The sequence below is a fragment of the Anabrus simplex genome, chromosome 11 (assembly GCF_040414725.1).
Source record: "Anabrus simplex isolate iqAnaSimp1 chromosome 11, ASM4041472v1, whole genome shotgun sequence".
NCBI lineage: Eukaryota > Metazoa > Arthropoda > Insecta > Orthoptera > Tettigoniidae > Anabrus > Anabrus simplex.
Window position 1 is genome coordinate 16,413,509 of NC_090275.1, and position 18,352 is coordinate 16,431,860.

General features: G+C 39.5%; 1 protein-coding gene across 1 annotated transcript in view; it reads left to right on the forward strand.

Annotated features, from left to right (window-relative positions):
* LOC136883235 (uncharacterized) overlaps window positions 1-12,372 on the forward strand; it is a 52,608-nt gene extending 40,236 nt beyond the window's left edge. Inside the window, exons 4-6 of the mRNA XM_067155438.2 lie at window positions 1,817-1,902; window positions 9,460-9,613; window positions 12,035-12,372. Coding sequence (XP_067011539.1) covers window positions 1,817-1,902; window positions 9,460-9,613; window positions 12,035-12,117 — 323 coding nt within the window. The 3' untranslated portion in view covers window positions 12,118-12,372. The remainder of the gene's footprint in view (window positions 1-1,816; window positions 1,903-9,459; window positions 9,614-12,034) is intronic.
* The last annotated feature ends 5,980 nt before the right edge of the window (window positions 12,373-18,352 follow it).

Genomic DNA, 18,352 nt, shown 5'->3' on the forward strand with positions numbered 1-18,352 from the left:
TTGTTGCAAAAGAGGGTAGGCAAATTGAACTCACTTTCGCCATTTCATTACAGGTGTAGGCCTAAGTAATTAACAGCGCACGTATGTCTAGTGCTTGCGTCAGCTTGGTTGAGTCCCAAACTTGCATCTTGCTCAGACTTGGATCAAATTCATTCCATGCTCAGTCGGCTCAACAATTCCAACGGGCTTGTTGGAGCTGTCTCAGTAAAGCAGGCTGTGTGTGAGCCGCGGCAGTGTGTAGGCAATCACTTTCTATACCCACTCCCTCCACCTGGCACCTGAAGTAACGCAACACAGCGAAAAGGTCATGATGTACTTTTAATTACCACCACTACATGTTATAGTTTTCAAACACAATCTCTAGCTACACAGGTATGAATAAAATTAATTAAAAATTATGTCAACACAGAGAACAAAAGAACAGCAGCTAAAAAACCAAACAAGGGAAATATAAGCTAAGCAACACGTAATATATCTCCTTATCGATCTCCCTGAAATAGGAGCAGGAATTCCTCTCTGTAGTTTCCATTTAAACTTAATGAAACAACATTCTGTACTAATATCAAATCAACTGAACAGTTTTGAGTTTTTATTTATAAATGTGTTCATAGAGATGTAATGTTTAATGATTTTTTGTACAGCGCTGATTAAAACGATAAGGACACCGCTCATCTGTACTATATTGATAATGCACTGATTTATAATTATTTATAGAAACTGCGGAGAATGAACAGGCTTTTAGTAAAATAAACATGGATTTCGGTTAAAAAATAAGGAAGTTACGGAATTCTTAAGGTTTTAAGTACAGTTTTTATTTTTACAATTTTGAGTATGGAAACCCCATTTTAAGAAAAACCGGTGGCACTAAGATACAAAACTTGAAATCTGGCGTATCAATAAGCCACACAAACACCTCTAGCCTAAAGCAATTGTGGGTAGGGTTGGGGGAAATATATTGAGGAAATCCCCGAATTTTATTATCTGCTAAAAATATAAATTTGATATCAGCGATTAATTGTTGTCACGACATGCTTGATACTCGTCTCTTTAGGTGGGGAAGGAACAAGAGTTAAACTCTGGCGTCAAATATATATTTTTTAACAGACCACGAAATATTTTCTATATCTATGACTCAGCGTCACATTTCCCCCCAATTATTTCAGTCTCCAAGTTTGATGGGTTTTTCTGAGGTTTATTAATACGCCTTATTTAAAGTGTCCTAGTGCTACTGTTTTCCACTCAACATAGGGTTTTCATGCTCAAAAATGTTAATACTCTTTCTGTACTCAGAACTTTAAGAATCCTATAACTAGAAAATTAATTTTAGGCTCTAACAAATTAGAATGCAAACATACCTAATCAAGAGGCAAGTACCTTCTACGGGCACAACGGTTTTGCAGTAAGACTTGCATAAATATTAGCAATGTGAACTATCAGAATCTCTAAAATGTATGCAACTCACCTACATATCTGTAGAATGGCTAGCTGGTACGTGAGCCTTGTTCACATACGTTCGCATTCCACTTATTAATGCCTAACAATCATTTTCCTATCTGTAACTTCCTTATTCTTCAATTAAAATCCATTTTCATTTTACGGAAAGCCTGTTAATTTTCTGTAGTTCCCGTTAATAATTCAAAATCAGGACATGAGGAAGAAGTCGTTTCATGAGAGATGTCGTTACTGTCTTGACCAGCACTGTACGTAACTACCCTATAATAATTACATGGGATGTAAAAGTACTACATACTTGTTCTTGTATTTCAAATGAATGTTTCCGATTCTGTTAAGTTTGTCATTCTGGTCTTTGTTTCAGTATTTTCAAAAATTAGTATCGCCACTGTGCTGATCCAAGGGCTCCAGTTCATTCTATCCATTATGATGATGTATGGGGCTAAAAACGTAAGTATCAGAGTATCAGAGGAAATTTGACATTCACTGTACCCAATCTTTACAGGTCAAAAAGTCCCCTCAGTTACCGACAACGTTTTATTACTTCTCTGAAAGTTACCGGCAATAAATTTTGTATACATACAGAAATGTGGAAATATTCCACTCCACCCTTCCAGCCCGTTCTCCTTTAAACAATAATAACCATGATAATAATAATAATAATAATAATAATAATAATAATAATAATAATAATAATAATAATAATAATAGACCTAAACGGGGGAAGGATGGTACATGGAAGAAGAGAAGACAGGCAGACATAGAGACCATACGTAAGGGGAGACTGAAGTTTTGCAGAGTTTTGGAAATTAAGAAGTAACAATGAAATTTACCAGAACGTAGAAAACATATCAGAAACAATAAGAAAAAGGAGATTGCTATTTCTTGGACACATTTACAGAATGGATGACAATAGACTAACTAAACGAATCTTCAAGTACCTTTGGGAAAAGAAATCAACTACCACCTGGATTCAAGAAGTCAAGAAAGACCTGGAAAGGAACAACATACGAGAAGAAGAATTATTGGAAAGAAAGATTTTTAGGAAGAAAGTCTTACAAATGGAAGGATTCCAAGGGAGGAAGGAAAAGAAAACAGGCACAAAGTGGACTGAAGACAGGAAAAAGAAACACAGTGAAACAATGAAAGAATACTGGAAGAAAAGGAAAGAACTAAGGAGGAACAATTGAAATTGTAACGTGGTCCTTAGAAGGACGGAACGCAAGAATAATAATAATAATAATAATAATAATAATAATAATAATAATAATAATAATAATAATAATAATGTTACAACTCCTACGGGCCTGGCCTACGAAGCGACTATTGCTCAGCCGGAAGACCTGCAGATGCGTGGTCAGCGAATAATCCTCTCGGCCGTTATTGGCTTTCTAGACCGCGGTCACTATCTCACCATCAGGTAGCTGCTCAGTTGTATTCACGTAGGCTGAGTGGACCTCGAACCAGCCCTCAGACCCAGGTGAAAATCCCTGAACCGTTTTTTTGTTTTTGATTCAAATCCTAGCCAAATTAATTTTTTTCTGTAATGTGTTCGTTGGTTCAATACCCTCTGGCTTTTTTTTTGTATTTTGATAAATGTCCACGCCGAATGTAGTTATAAGGGTTTAAGTGAAACTTTTGCATTTACTCACATTAGCGCTCGTAGTAGTGGTTAGGTGAAACAATGCACTGACTCTTATTAACGTTCAGTGGTAGAAAAAGACAAACTGTTAATCTAACCGACCGGATAACGATGGTTAAGAAAAGAATTGTAATTTTAGGAATAAATAAAGAATATATTCTCATACTTCATTATATTTGATTTACCTAAAATTCGTAGCTCATATTCCTAGGATGTTTTCAACATTGAGTTGCTGTCTATTCTTATTAGCTTGATGTATTAAACCATCGCCCAAAACCATCTTCCGATAATATCCAGAACAGTCACTTGGAGGAAGTTCGAATTCTTTGAGTTTGAGGTCAACGCACTACAAAAGACCAGTCTGGTAATGTTACATCTATGATAGGTCCCACAAAATGGTGACCTCATGATTAGACAGTAGGTTGCCATAGTTACGACCATGACGTAACTTCGGCTTTAACCTTTTAGTTCAGGGGGCTGTGGCTGCTTCTCTGCGGTACGACTGATGCCTCAAATGCGAACTGTTGTCTCGAGATAAACGCAATTACTGAAGGAATTCTTTCTGACGCACTGTAACGGAGAAGTCAGCGGATATTTTTGAAGGATGGGTGCGCGCAACTTCTGAACCAAGTTCACGCACAGGATAACCTTTTGCCACCCACTTGTTCGGAAACATATCGCGTGCCGAAGTACTCTGTCATCAGATTATTACCCGCCTCAAGGCCTGAAAGTTGATTTCCAGCCCAATGTATATGCACTTTCTCTAGTCCATTCACTTATCATTGTATTGAAATATAGTTTTACATATTGTTACGGTTTACACACTCAGATTTGTGTCCCACAAGAGTTTTTTAAGTGGCAATAAACGTACAGACACTAGGCCGACGTATTTTTACACCTTCAAGTATCACCAGGCTGCGCCGGGTTCGAGCCCGCCTTGAGCGCAGAGGGCCAGAGCTAAATCGTATTCTGGTGCATCAGATCAAATCTCACGTGATCTCTCGTAAAGTTCATGTATATTATACATGCATTGCATCAGTGGCCAAATTAAATGAAACTATAAATTAAAATATTAAATTAAACCACCAAACAAACAAACTCCAAATTTCTCACCAACAGATATTTTTTCCCCCACCGTGTGCTATCGAAATCCCAGATTCAGTGGAAACCTCTGCCTATACTCCGACAGGAATGCCAACCGATCAAGTATTTCTCAGTGGCGTATGCGGGATTGTCGAATTATTAACATTTTAGTGGTTGAGTGCGGCATGAGGTTTAGATTTTTGTGAGATTTTACCTATTAACTCAGAATATTTCTTCTACTGAAGCGATCCTTACGAAATGGGATGATTTCTTCCTGAATGAAATGTTTCGGTGGGATACCTTGACAAAACCATCCGCAGGGAGAGCAATGGATTCTGGTTCGAGGCCCATTCTGAACTTTACTTTAATTTCAATTCTCACTGTAAGTTTAATGGTTTTGTGAGATTTTCCGTGTGGAGATAGGAAATACTCATAACAGTTATGTTAATAATAATAATGTTATTTGCTTTATGTCCCACTAACTACTTTTACGGTCTTCGGAGACGCCGAGGTGTCGGAATTTAGTCCGGCAGGAGTTCTTTTACGTGCCAGTAAATCTACCGACACGAGGCTGTCGTATTTGAGCACCTTCAAATACCACCGGACTGAGCCAGGATCGAACCTGCCAAGTTGGGGTTAGAAGGCCAGCGCCATAACCGTCTGAGCCACTCATCCCGGCAACAGTTATGTTGTGAACGAGTACTGTACAATTTTGTTACGATGCTCGTAGTGTAGCTGAGCCATCAGACAAAAAGTCCAACACTACTACACAGGTCAATCACACAGTTACATTGATTGTAGCATCCCTGACCTATGTACAGTATTGTGTTATCTCGTCGTTCAATGTGGGCTTTTCATCCTTTCTATCCAATACAACCCGGATGACGAACACATCATTAGCTTGAAATGAGGCCATATTTGAACTATTTTATCTAAAAGTTACATATTTTAACTGAACTTCGTATGAGCGAAACATTTATCTGGACAGTCACAATGTTATTTGCGAATCTTTTTTTTTTTTTTTTTGCTAGAGGTTTTACGTCGCACCGACACAGATAGGTTTTATGGCGACGATGGGATAGGAATGGCCGAGGAGTTGGAAGGAAGCGGCCGTGGCCTTAATTAAGGTACAGCCCCAGCATTTGCCTGGTGTGAAAATGGGAAACCACGGAAAACCATCTTCAGGGCTGCCGACAGTGGGATTCGAACCCCCTATCTCCCGGATGCAAGCTCACAGCCGCGCGCCTCTACGCGCACGGCCAACTCGCCCGGTTATTTGAGAATCAAAAGCATACGATATTTCTTATCTATTTTATCTACTTTACTGCGACGGGGTCGTCGATGAGGTGAGATGAAATTATATGGCTTGTTTTTTACCACCGGATGCCCTTCCTGACGCATCCTCACCTGAGGAGCTAATTAGAATGAAATGACTTGTTGTGAATTAAATTGGGTAAGAAGGTGGAAGGAATCGGATGTGAACAGGAACCCTCCCGGCATTTCCATGGAAGTGAAAATAGCAAACCACGGAGAACCATTACGAGGACTGCCAACGGTGGTGTTCGAACTCACTCTTCTCCCGAATGCAGAGCCTGGATCCATAGCCCGGCCACTCTGCTCGGTGTAATACGCATTTATTTATAACAAGTGAACACTCGAGGCTATTTAGTTTCTTGCTATTACAAAATTCTGTGAAGTATATACATATGGAATTTATAAACAGTGGTTCCACAATTACATCGTCCTCATTCTTCTGTTTATATGTAGAACTCCGAGTGACTCACTTTCAAAAGACGACTCCATCTGCGCAGGTTGCGTCTGTCAGTCACATTTACATGCGGCACAGAAATCGAAATCTTATCTTAATTCTCGAGTGTACTTCACCATTGTTATCAGCTCTCGACTCGGAAACAAAATGGAAATCGATTTCTACTTCGGTAAATAGTGATATAACGAGATACGTTGACGAGCGGGACCGTTATGTCAGTTTGTACGTATTTGAAACACAAAATCCTGGTAAATGAACCTGTCAAGTAGCTTACGACACACGATACCAAGCAGCAGTAGTCAAGAAAGGACCAAATCGCCGAAATCAAACCCTTCTACTTGAGTTCAGTCAGCCAGCACTCTCGCATCTGAACTACGCAGCTCAGCCACATAATATTCAAACGAGATATTATTATATGCCAATAAGCCCATTAGGACTACGCAAAGTACTTACAGGCGTGCATTTGACATCCTTTGTCCCCATATTTCTTTCATTCTTTTACTGAGCGATTCCTTTCTGTCTTAACACCAGGTTGTTCCAGTCTTCTTCTCTGGTCTTTCCTCTTAGTAAACTTGCCATTTGTAAATTATGGATCTGAAGATTACCCTGTTCTGGACATTTGCTGGTGTAATTCCTCCTTGTTTCAAATCGGTTTCGATATTGCCAATCCATTTCATTGTGTATGTTTTGGCTTTACTCCTGTTTTTGTCTGGATGCATTGTTTTAATATGTCCGCCTTTGAATCATGGACCAGCCATTCCTCCTTATTATCTTCATTTTACAGGATGTTTTCTGTACAACTGTCCGTCTTTAATCTATGCAACGCCAGTTACAAAATATTTTACTAGTTTTTGAAGTGTTTCCTAGTGTAACTGAATATTTGTGTATTGCTAGATTTCGTGTCTGCCTCTAAGTTGGGTGAGTTTTTAGCCAATCATTTTCTTACGATTTTGGGTTCCATTTTCTCCATGTTTTCAATGTCTGCTGATTTTCTGATTTATAAAGACATTCTAGTTCAATGACTTATTGTAGTAACTAATTTTTGTGTGCTTGGAGATGCATTTTTTGTTATAGATATCTTGGGTTATTATTACTGCTGCAGGCACATGGAGTGGAGAATAGCGCGACGTTTTGTAAGGCAGCAGCGCATTATCCTGTTGCTCTTAGGAAAGGTCTGCAGTTTCTTTCAGCTAGCATCGAACCGCATTGCTTGTTTGTAGGCTTCCTAGCTCGTGTATTCCCGCTGCTTGGCGTTGGAGCCGGCAGAGCAGTAAATTAGTTAATGGTATAATAATGCTGCATCCTCGAGTAGCCGTCATGTGATGTTGAGCTTATCTAAGGCTCCGTAAGACCTCACAATCAGCCAAGAGGTCAACTGCGCTTAGATGAGGGCAGTCTCTGGTCACGTGCAGAGTTCGTCCGCTCTACAACACGTACATAGTTCGCTAATTAATTTGACCTTAAAGAAATAAATCCACAGACGTATGAGCACGTAATTTTTGGATCAGTTCTTTTAGTTAATAATCTTTGGGATAAAAGAGCACATTTGGACGCTTGAAAGAAAAGTCATTAATAGATTTCACAGAGTTAAAGTAATAAGTTGCATTTTTTCAGCTCGTTGCCCTGTGATAAACAGGGAAATTAGTTTGGACAGGTGACAAAAACAATAGAAAATCATCCATCACATCAGATATAAATTACTTTTTGCTATGTCCCACTAAATACTTTTACGCTTTTATGAGACAAATTTTACGTGCCATAATTTTTTTCAATCATGGGCCAGACATTCCTCCTTATTACCTACATTTTTAATATAATGTTTCCTGTACAGCTATCCGTCTTTAATCTATCATGTGTCGCCATTCAGCTCTTCTTCTTGCAGCTTCCGGCATCGCGTTTGATTTCATCCAACCAACGCAATATTGGCCGTTCAGTTCTCTTGCCACCCATCATTTCTAACATGGCATCCTTTTCCATTATGTGGCCAAAGTAAGATAGACGCCACCTCTCTACCATGCCTTCGAGGGAGATTTTTAGCTTCAGGTAGTTTACGATGCTCTTATTACTGATTCTGACGGACGATGGTGTTCTCAGCATACGTCGCCAACACCAAAGCTCGAAAGCATCGACCCTTCCCTGTTGGATTTCTTTAGCGTCCATGTTTCGCATCCGTAGGTGACATGGGGAAGAGTATGGCGCTCACTAGTACCTCTCCTTTCCCCAGTTTTATTCGATTTCGTGGCAACAGTCGCCTTCTAGATCAATTTCAGAGCCAAGGGAGATAAAATCATTGACTACGTCAATTTCCTAGTTGTTGATTTTAATCTTTATATCCGGGTTTTCTGCCGTCACCAAGATCTTTGTCTTTTTGATGTTCAAAAAACAACCCAGCCTTCTTGCCTTCCTCCCTCGCCTTCTGCACCAAATAAGGTACGTCTTCCTTACCTTCTGCCAAAAGGGTGGTATCATCAGCATAACAGAGGTTAATATTTTTGCCGAAATTTTTTACACCAATCCCAGACTCATCCAGACCAGCCTTCCTCATGATAGCTGCTGCGTACATCTTAAAAAGTGAAAGTGACGAGATACAACCGTGAGGTGTTCCTCTGAACCTATCCGTGTCCCCATGTGGTGTTCTAGCTGTTGCTTCTTAATTGCTGTAAAGCGATCTGATTAATCTGATGATGCGGGCTGGTGTTTTCCATTTCTTTCAAGCACCACCATAGATTGCCATATTCAGTCACATCGAAGGATTTTGAGTTATCAACGAAGTATCGAATGATTTTGAGTTATCAACGAAGTATATGTCTCTAGTACCTAGACCTCTTCGGAAACCATCTTGTACTTCCGACATTTCCCTCGATAATAATTCACGAAAATCATGGTAGGTACTGGTAAATCTACCGACACGAAGGTGACGTATTTGCGCGTCTTTAAGTACTACCGAATCGATCCGGGATCGAACCCGTCGACTTGAGTTCAGACTGTCAGCGTTTCGACCGTCTGAGCTACCGAGCACGACAGAAATAAAATCAATACAGTCAACTGACATGAAATATAGAAAAGCATGTAGGAGACCTATTTGTTGAGGATCATTTGCCCATCACGCCCCAGTAATAACTAACTTCAATCAAAAAACTATCTGCATGATTATGATGAATACAAAAATCAAAATTTCACAATCTGGACAAGAACCTTTGAGTTACCTAATGAAACCTAGAGCCCGGGTGTTTAGCCAGTAATAAGTAAACAAATTTGGCTCGTGGGAAGTGGTGTCCAGCCCGCTCTTCAGTAATGTAGCGAGAGTAACATAACTCTAGGCGCTGTATTAAGCCTGGGGGGGGGGGGGAGGATTATGGAAATCATAGCAGAACTGTTGTTCGCGATAGCGCATACTTGTTTCTCCCTTCTTACATTCTAAACATCCGGGGTCTAGTGATAAACATTTTTGAAGAAGAATATGTAATTCTATTATATATCTTTGAGTTTGACCCATTTTGTTTGTTGTTTCCAGGAAAATGCTCGACAGGTAAAACCATGGATCGTGTACTCCATCCTGTCACTGATAGCAACGTCCGCCATCTACATCACACTCTTCACCTTGGCCTTCATCCACAAGTTCTTAGCCATTGGAATTCTGCTGCTGATCGTTGCCGCCGTAACATTAGGTATGTGTAAACCTTCTCCGTTCTAACTACAATGTTAGATGTTCCCTTAATGCCTCCAAGGTAGATCTTTCAATATACACACAATGACCTTGCACTGTGTCATACATTTGCAAGAGCAAACATGACTTCCTTTCTATTTCAAAAGACTGAATGTTTATGTAAGACAGGGCCTCTCAAACGCCCAAAACCACACGCGTGCAAATCGAGGTGCAGAGGTTCTGTGCACCGTGCATCGGTCCAACTCGGCTCGGTTCGGACCAGCGTTTTGTTTTGAGGTGACTCGGCTAAGCTCGTCCGGCTCCACGGCTAAATGGTTAGCGTGCTGGCCTTTGGTCACAGGAGTCCCGGGTTCGATTCCGTGCAGGGTCAGACATTTTAACCCTAATTGCTTAATTACCCTAGCACGTGGAATGGATGTATATGTCGTGTTCATCATTTCGTCCTCATCACGACGCGCAGGTCGCCTACGGGAGTCAAATCAAAAGACCTGCACCTGGCGAGCCGAAGTCCTCGGACACATCCCGGCACTAAAAGCCGTACGCCATTTCATTTCGGCTAAGCTCGCCTCAACTCGGCTCGGATGGCGAGCCCTGCAGAGCGAGCGAGACAGGCGAACAGAAAGAGAGAGACAGCAAGCAATTGCTCGAAATTGAGGAGCGGGGGATCTGGACTCTGGTCAACCTAGCGAAGTCGTCGTATGCACCTTGCGCCGCGCAGTGCACCCGTGCATGCAGTCTGAGAGGCCCTGCTGTTAGATAAGGTAGATTTAAGGAATGGGAGGGTGTAATCAGCCAGTATCTGTTGCAATGATAATAACGGTGGAGTGCACATAAACCTCTACGAGGTCATGGGAGATACTTGATTAATTAAAAACTTACAACAGGCTTTTACTTCTCTTCAAGGATTTCTTAAATAACGCCAAAGAAATTGCTACTGTGCAACATTTACATACGATTGTATTTCTTATAAAAACTTAATATAATAGAGTGGAAACAAATACAATAAACAAAAAGAAACTGAACAAATAAACTGAACTGCCAAATAAATAACAAAGTAAACCCATTGAGAAGAAAAACATAACACAGCAAACAAATCCAATACAAACAAAAAAAGACACGAAATTATGAACAAAGCAACTCCAATCAAAATAATCAATGTGTAGACCAAACGCAAACCAGGAAAGTAACCAAACCAAACCATGGACAAACCAAACCCAATCAAACCTAATACATAAACAAAACAAATGATAAACAAATCTAGTCAAAAAACTGACAAAATAAATAGGGAAAAAACCAAATCCAATCACCAAACCAAGAAACTAAAAATAAACAAACCCAATCAAAACAAAACTGATACAAAATAATAATGAACAAAGCAAACCCAATCATCAGATCAAGAAACTAAAAATAAACAAATTCAATCAAAACAAAACTGATACAATATAAGTAATGAACAAAGCAAACCAAAATCAATCAACCAAAAAAGTAAACAAAACAAAATAAACAAATCGGAACAGAAAAGGACACAAACAAAATAAAAACAGAAAGTACGAAAAACGACAAACAAAACAAACCAAAATAACATCCAATGGAACAGAAGAGGAAATATCCTTTTCCCTGAAATACGAATACCATAATCTTTCATTACCGTGGACTTTATAACTTTTCTCTAGACTGGCAATACGAACACGAAACCATCTCAGTACGCGGAGTTAACTTCTATTGTCGACGTTATCTGGGGACCGCCCCTTGTGGAACAAAGGGCTGACTTTTAACATATCTTCACGAATGTTTTAAACGCCTTGAGGGAGAGTCTCGTCTTCTATTCATCGAACATTTTATCTCTCTCATCAGCTAATACCTTATTCTTTTCTTGTTTCTTTTTGTTGCGGTTTCAACTTCCCGTCATTAAGACTTGTATACCCTGTTTTCTTCAACCAAGTTCACTGTTAAAATCATTTCCTTCTTTTTGCGATTCCACCCTATTCATTAAGAATTTCGCGGCTGAATGCGATTCAGTCACACAAAAGGACATGGAATGACGCCAAATGTCTCCCTGTGCATTGTCACTATATACGGTGGTGTGAAAATATATTTTATCGTACAGAATGATGCACTTGGCCGAGATATTGGTTTGTGTCTTATTCATAAAATGTGCCTTGCTATCTTATCAAAATAATACCTCAACCCTCTTCAGAATTTCACTATAATAGCTTAAGACACAGAGAACAAAGAATTATCTACAATCTGTATAAAAATGTTTCTTTCAATTATTTTCATGTACCCTAAATGTTGTTTTCGAAAACTTGTATTATGGTTATTCTAAAGAGAGCGTTAATTTTTCTACTCAAAATAAATCTATTCTAGTCTAATTTCCCAAACAATATTTGCTCTAATTTAGTTCTCTGTTTTCCTTTTACAGCAGCGAACAGTTACTTCATCATCGTAGTTCACAGTTTCCACCGGCAGCTGCTGTCCAGAAAGAGACATTCGAGTAGACTGTGACACTGAACCGCTGACATCACCATCCCAGCCTGCATTTAATACGTCGCTTTACGGGGGACAGAACGCACTGCTAACAGGGAGATTAGTGCTAGAGGAGATGTTTTTTATATTATACTAAGTTTTTTATCATGGAATATATTTTGCTACAATTTCTGTACTGGACAACTAATGTATGGAGATGTTTTGTGAACACATGCAGTATTCGTGACTGTCTTACTGTGATTGTCATTTTTTGTAATAAAAGTATTGCTTGAACTTAGTGTCAAAAGACGTTTGAATATTTTAGGAAACATGCCTAGGAACGTGCCATGGCGGCTGCAGGCACTGGGACTGGGAGGGCTTGATACTTCGACAGGTGTTTCCTCAACGACTATACTGTATCAGTGAGAGGATGTCAGAGTGTTCAGAGCTGTAGAATTTATAAACATTGCAATGAGCCCTCCCTGAGCCATTGGGACCAGTTGCCGCTGCTGGTATGTTTATTATTTTAATAAAAAGAAATTACTTTTCCCTTTGCGAAAATCAAATTATCATAAATTAATGTGTCTCCCGGCCATGGTCATCCATCAACGGTTGCTAATTTCAGATGAACAACATCCACAAGACATAACGTGCAAGGTTGCTAGGTAACACAGTCTGCACGGTTGCTAGGTAACAATACTTTACATCTCACGGTTGCTGGGTTACATTTCCGTCACGTTAACTTCCATAACGCAAATTTTCAGATGACCCCCAGCCATGACATATTTATGTTAAGATACCGAGAACGAAGAATCATCTACAATTTGTATAAAACAGCTTCTTTATATTATTTTCATATAAAAGTTGATGTGAAAGCTTTTATTCTGGGGTCAACTCAATGCTGAAAACAACCTGAGGATATGAGCTACCAATTTTAGTTAAATAAAATATAATTATGAGAAGATATTCTTTATTTATTCCTAAACATTACAATCATTTTCTTAATTATCGTTATCCGGTCGATTAGATTAGCAGTTTGCCTTTTTCTACGACTAGGACAGCTAATGAAAGCCAATGCATTGTTTCACTTGAGCCCTTGTAACTAGATTCGGTGTGGACATTTTCCAAGAAACAAAAACGCCTGAGGGTATTGAAGCAAGAAACACATTACATAAATAATCATGTAAATAAGTTAATTTGGCTAGGATTTGAATAAAAAATAAAATTAGTAAACAAACAAGCCATTTTAGGCTGTTTTCCCCAAACTACATTTAGGCCGGAGGTGATTTGCTTCTTAGTTTGACAGAGATGTCCAAGACTCACAATTTGAAACCTTTCCAGGCCCTTTAGCCCTTCAACTTTCGGCACAATTGAGGAAATTGCCTAATTTTACTTTTTTCTTCGTCTGCTTTGTCTGCTAAGAAGATACATCTCCCTCTTGGTGCAGGCCAGAGTAAAATGTAGCTTCCACGAAAGTCTCAGTCCCATTAATAGGTGAGAGAGTATGGAATCTGCTAAGGCATGAGTTATGCTGACGAAGTGAGTTGGCCGTACGCTTAGGGGCGCGCAGCTGTGAGCTTGCATTCGGGAGGTAGTGGGTTAGAACCCCACTGTCGATAGCCTTGAAAATCATTTCTCGTGCTTTCCCATTTTCACACCACACAAATGCTGGGGCTGTACCTTAGTTAAGTACACCGCTGCTTCGTTCCACCTGTTAGCCCTTTCCTATCCCATCTGCAACCTATCTGCAACGGTGCGATGTAAAGCCCATTTTAAAAAACACGCTATGCTGGATAATGATATTCGGAGCACAACCAAAGCGTCTGAATGCCAGGAAAAGTACTATCTAAAGGGTCAGTCATGCTGCCCAGTGCGGAAAACAATGGCAAACTGTCACTTCTTGTTTTGCTTAGTACTACTCATTTTGGCGACGCTATCGTGTTTCAATACTTCTCTGTATAGTTTATGACTGTTTGTTTGTTGGTCTGTTTGTTTGTTTGTTTGTTTGTTTGTTTGTTTGTTTGTAGGCTTGTTAGATCCTCAAAGAGTTATCTAGAACCCACTTTTTGGTTTCTACATACATATATTGAATATCCTAATTCTTAGAAACACTATTTTACAGGCGTATATTAGGTTTATATTTAACAATTTATTATGGGGCATTATGGCAGAAGCAGACGAGTTCTACTTTGTGATTTCTCTGACATTTTATTCACTGTATATTAAAAGTTAAGAATGTTCCCTAAAACACTGTTTAGAGAAGTGCCATTTGATGTTTAAATTTGTAACGATTGCAAGCTTTTGAAAATATGAAATGAATAAACGGTGACTAAAATAAGTGTAAATACCAAGACTGGTAAGACTGTAAAACAATTACAGGAATATATAACTATGTAGAGTAATGAGTAACTCCCTCTCCCAAGGCGACGGTCATCAGGCTGACGAAGCTGCAGACTTACTTTATAACCTTACCTGTTTACCCCTGAAATTAGATTTGGGTAGCATGCCAGGTTCATCCATACTCTACTGATAAAATATTCACTGCAAGTTTCCTTCCATGACTTTACTCCCAAAATAAATAAAAATATATATAAATTACCTCAATAATCATCACTTGATGAGACCAACACCTGTTCGCCGTTTACAAAGGGCAAATATACAGACAACTAAAACCCACATACAAAAATAAATCATTTGACGAGACCAACTCGTGTTTGGCGCTAGCAAGGTCTAATAACAAACATCTTCAAACCACCATAAAATTATCTTCACTATTTACATTTATCATACCTTCAGGTAAGAGTCGCACTGCACTCTACTGTTGCAGAAGAAAAGCTAATTTGGTAAAGAAAAGTACGACGACTTTCTCTACGTACGGATGCAACCTTCTTTACGAAGAGCATCCCTAACCTTATCTACACACTTGTTCATCGACGTCTTGGATCCTTACCGATTGCTGCACCGGTTAGTGTCACGCCTCACGTTTCTCCCACCGAAACAGCATGCTCGGCCGACTTTATGAAGAAATGTAGAGTTGTTCAAGCTGAACAATACAAGATCGCATTGGAAACTCCGCAAAATATGTAGCTCCCGCGCACCGGTCCGAATGAGACACACAGAATCAGCATCAGAATCAGAATTAGAATCAGAGTCAGAATCAGCATTAGAATGACTTGCCGCACACGCGTAAATGCTTATATAGCTTGCTGCACGTGGTTATAGCGTCCACAAAAGTTTATTGGTAGCAACGCTCTCACAGGCACATCTTCACGCGTCACTCAGTCAACCCAACCTCGCTTAAAACAAAGCCCTCGTATTGGCTATCGTGCGTCTGATGTGACATCGAACGTCCACTCTCGTACATCCACATTGATCCACTCCAATCTTCAGCCTATACTACCTGCCGTACCCCGGGCTTCCAAGCCACTTTGTTGCAACACATTCAACTGACCTCAACCGTCCTTCCCGATATAGACGCCGTTTTCCCGGTTGCACAATCCTTACGGCTAGGCCATATTTACAGACTTTTACCCAAACGGAAATTTATACAAAATGTAATGATGCACATATGCAATATTCCCTAATTACACATTCTTCTTATAATATTACGTTTTTACATTCTAAATAAAAAAATACATGATTTTAACATTATAAACTATATACGAAATTTCCTAACCTAAAAATTCGGGGATCGTACATACGTACGGTAACAAATTAAGCGATCTAAGCTATCAGTAGACCTCTGATGTTTGTGCAGTAATAGTTCAGAAAGCTAATTTGATTCCTAGGAAGTGTTGTCTAGCCCATGTTTCAATTATGTAGTGGGAGTGACAAATTCTAGGGGTTCTGATGGGCCTTAACCCTATGTTTATGCAAAACCCAGGGTACAACCGTTGTGCAGGTTAGACTATACCGTACTTGTTATCCGCTTCAATAAGTTTGCATTCTAAACTACTAATGCCCAAAAATTCCGAGTAATTATCATTAAATAAAATGCTGATTTTTAAATGGACCACAATTAACATATCTGCTTTTGCCGAATTGCCACAGAACTAACTACTGGTCGTTGCCACAAAAATTATGAAACTAATTTACTAAACATGCGATGAATGAATTTTTAATAAATGTTGGTAGCAGCAGAATTTTCTGAATACATGATATAACGTATTTGAGATTTCCACATTACAATTAACCAGGTGACATTCAATATCAAATCTTGTACTTTCAAACATGGTGGCACTACCAAACGGCAAATGGTTCGTGGAAATGAGAATATTCACAACAGCCCAGACACTCGTATGCATTATTCACTTTAAGGCGTTCTAAGTAGCACTTATACTTTCGATGGCCAGAGACAAAGTGATTGAGGATGAATTCGGGTGCTAATGTTTTACACTGGAGTCGGCGATGTTGAGAAACAATGGTTCTCTTGGGACAGACCTGTTCGTACAGGTCTAGAGATTTTTCCTTCGACATATTAGATATTTTTTTATTTGACCTTCTTTAGAGTTGGGGTGATTTATTATAGGTAATGTCTATGTATATTGGATGAAGAGGCTGTTTTTGCGCTGATGTCTGCTTTTTCGTTTGCGGGAGAACCAGAGTGTCCTCCGATCCCGGAAAAAAATAGACGTGGGGGCACTGCCGTGCTGTAGACCATACTGAAGCACAAAGCAAAGCCATCTCCATATGGAAAGGAGGCGGAAGGAAAAGGCTTCCACTATCCGTAACCTCGGCACTTGCTGCGGTGGAGTCGTTGGTTCTACGCCCGGCAGCCTTTGCCCCCAGGAATAAACCTGGTACTCATTTTTGGTGAAGGCTGAGTGAAACTCAGCACCATATCCCATACAAGTGAAAATTTAGGGTTTTTTTCTGACGGGGTATTGAACCCAGATGAACCGAGTACGCCTTCCACTCCCTAACTACGTAGCCCGTTCCTAAGACAAACAGTATTATAAAAGTAACCCTAATACACATACCTCCACGAGAGAAAGAAAAGGTTCCATGTGTGTACTTTTCCCTTATATTTATAATTAATGCACTGTATGGGAAACTGGAGCGTTGAGTAAGGATTGTGAACTACATGACAGGTGATCGTAAACAGCAGTATGTTACTGTATCAGATCAATATTTGTGATACGTGACCTTTCACAAGTGTCTGTTCAATATTTACTGCTAAATGAACGCCATGATTTTCCTAGTTCATACATCCATTAGCCCGTTACTCGACTATCGGTACAGTACGTAGATAAATACAAATTAACGAAATGGGTTTCTGCTCTATCAACTACATTAGATCTGCCGTATCTACAACATAGATGCTAATTTATTTCGTTGTTTTCCCCTGCTATAATTAACTGCACCTATAAATCAGTTGTAATCTCTCTGAATAAACAAACATTTAACAGATCTGAACAGGTAAACCGAGGGCGGAATAAACGCCTTGTTGGAGCCCCGGCTGGAAGAAAAATATACGTGAGGACTCCTACCACATATCCTATAATAATAATAATAATAATAATAATAATAATAATAATAATAATAATAATAATAATAATAATAATAATAATAATAATAATAATAAAGTCGCCGAATTTGAAGTCTCAAGTAATACAATGATTCAGTCTTTCCAACCAGCAAGCATGAATTTATCATTACGTACTCTCATTGAGGAACATCGAAACTTGTTCTTGTGTTTCTTGTCAATTTTTCGAATCACTCTCAACTGTACTGTACTCAGTACTGTTTTACGAGGTTGCTAACAGTGGTTATATGCAAAACAATGTATAAATGCGGCAGTGACATCAACTCGTCGCTGAGTCATTATGCAGAGTTCGGAATGCACTGTGCAGCCATGATGACGTCACACACATGACGACACTTCTCCAGCTGTTCCTCCGTGTTAACGACTACTCCTTTCGCCTTATTTCCTTCGTCATCCAGTTCACCCGTAACTTAATGTAGACTTTAACCTTCCAGCCGCAATGAACTATATCACACAAGAGCTCAACGAAGACATCCACAAGTATGTAAAAGATGTAATAACCACCACGTAACTGATTCCAAGATGAGAGTACGTGGTGATAAATTCATCATCGCAGCACCATCGTACTGTATAACGATTATGACTCATTATTAGGGGCGGTGATTTTTAGCGTCTTGAAATGATAAATTTATCGTTTTGATGCGTCGTGGCTCAGGCGCAGCGCGCCGGGCTCTCACCGCTGGGTTCCATGGTTCAAATCCCGGTCACTCCATGTGAGAATTGTGCTGG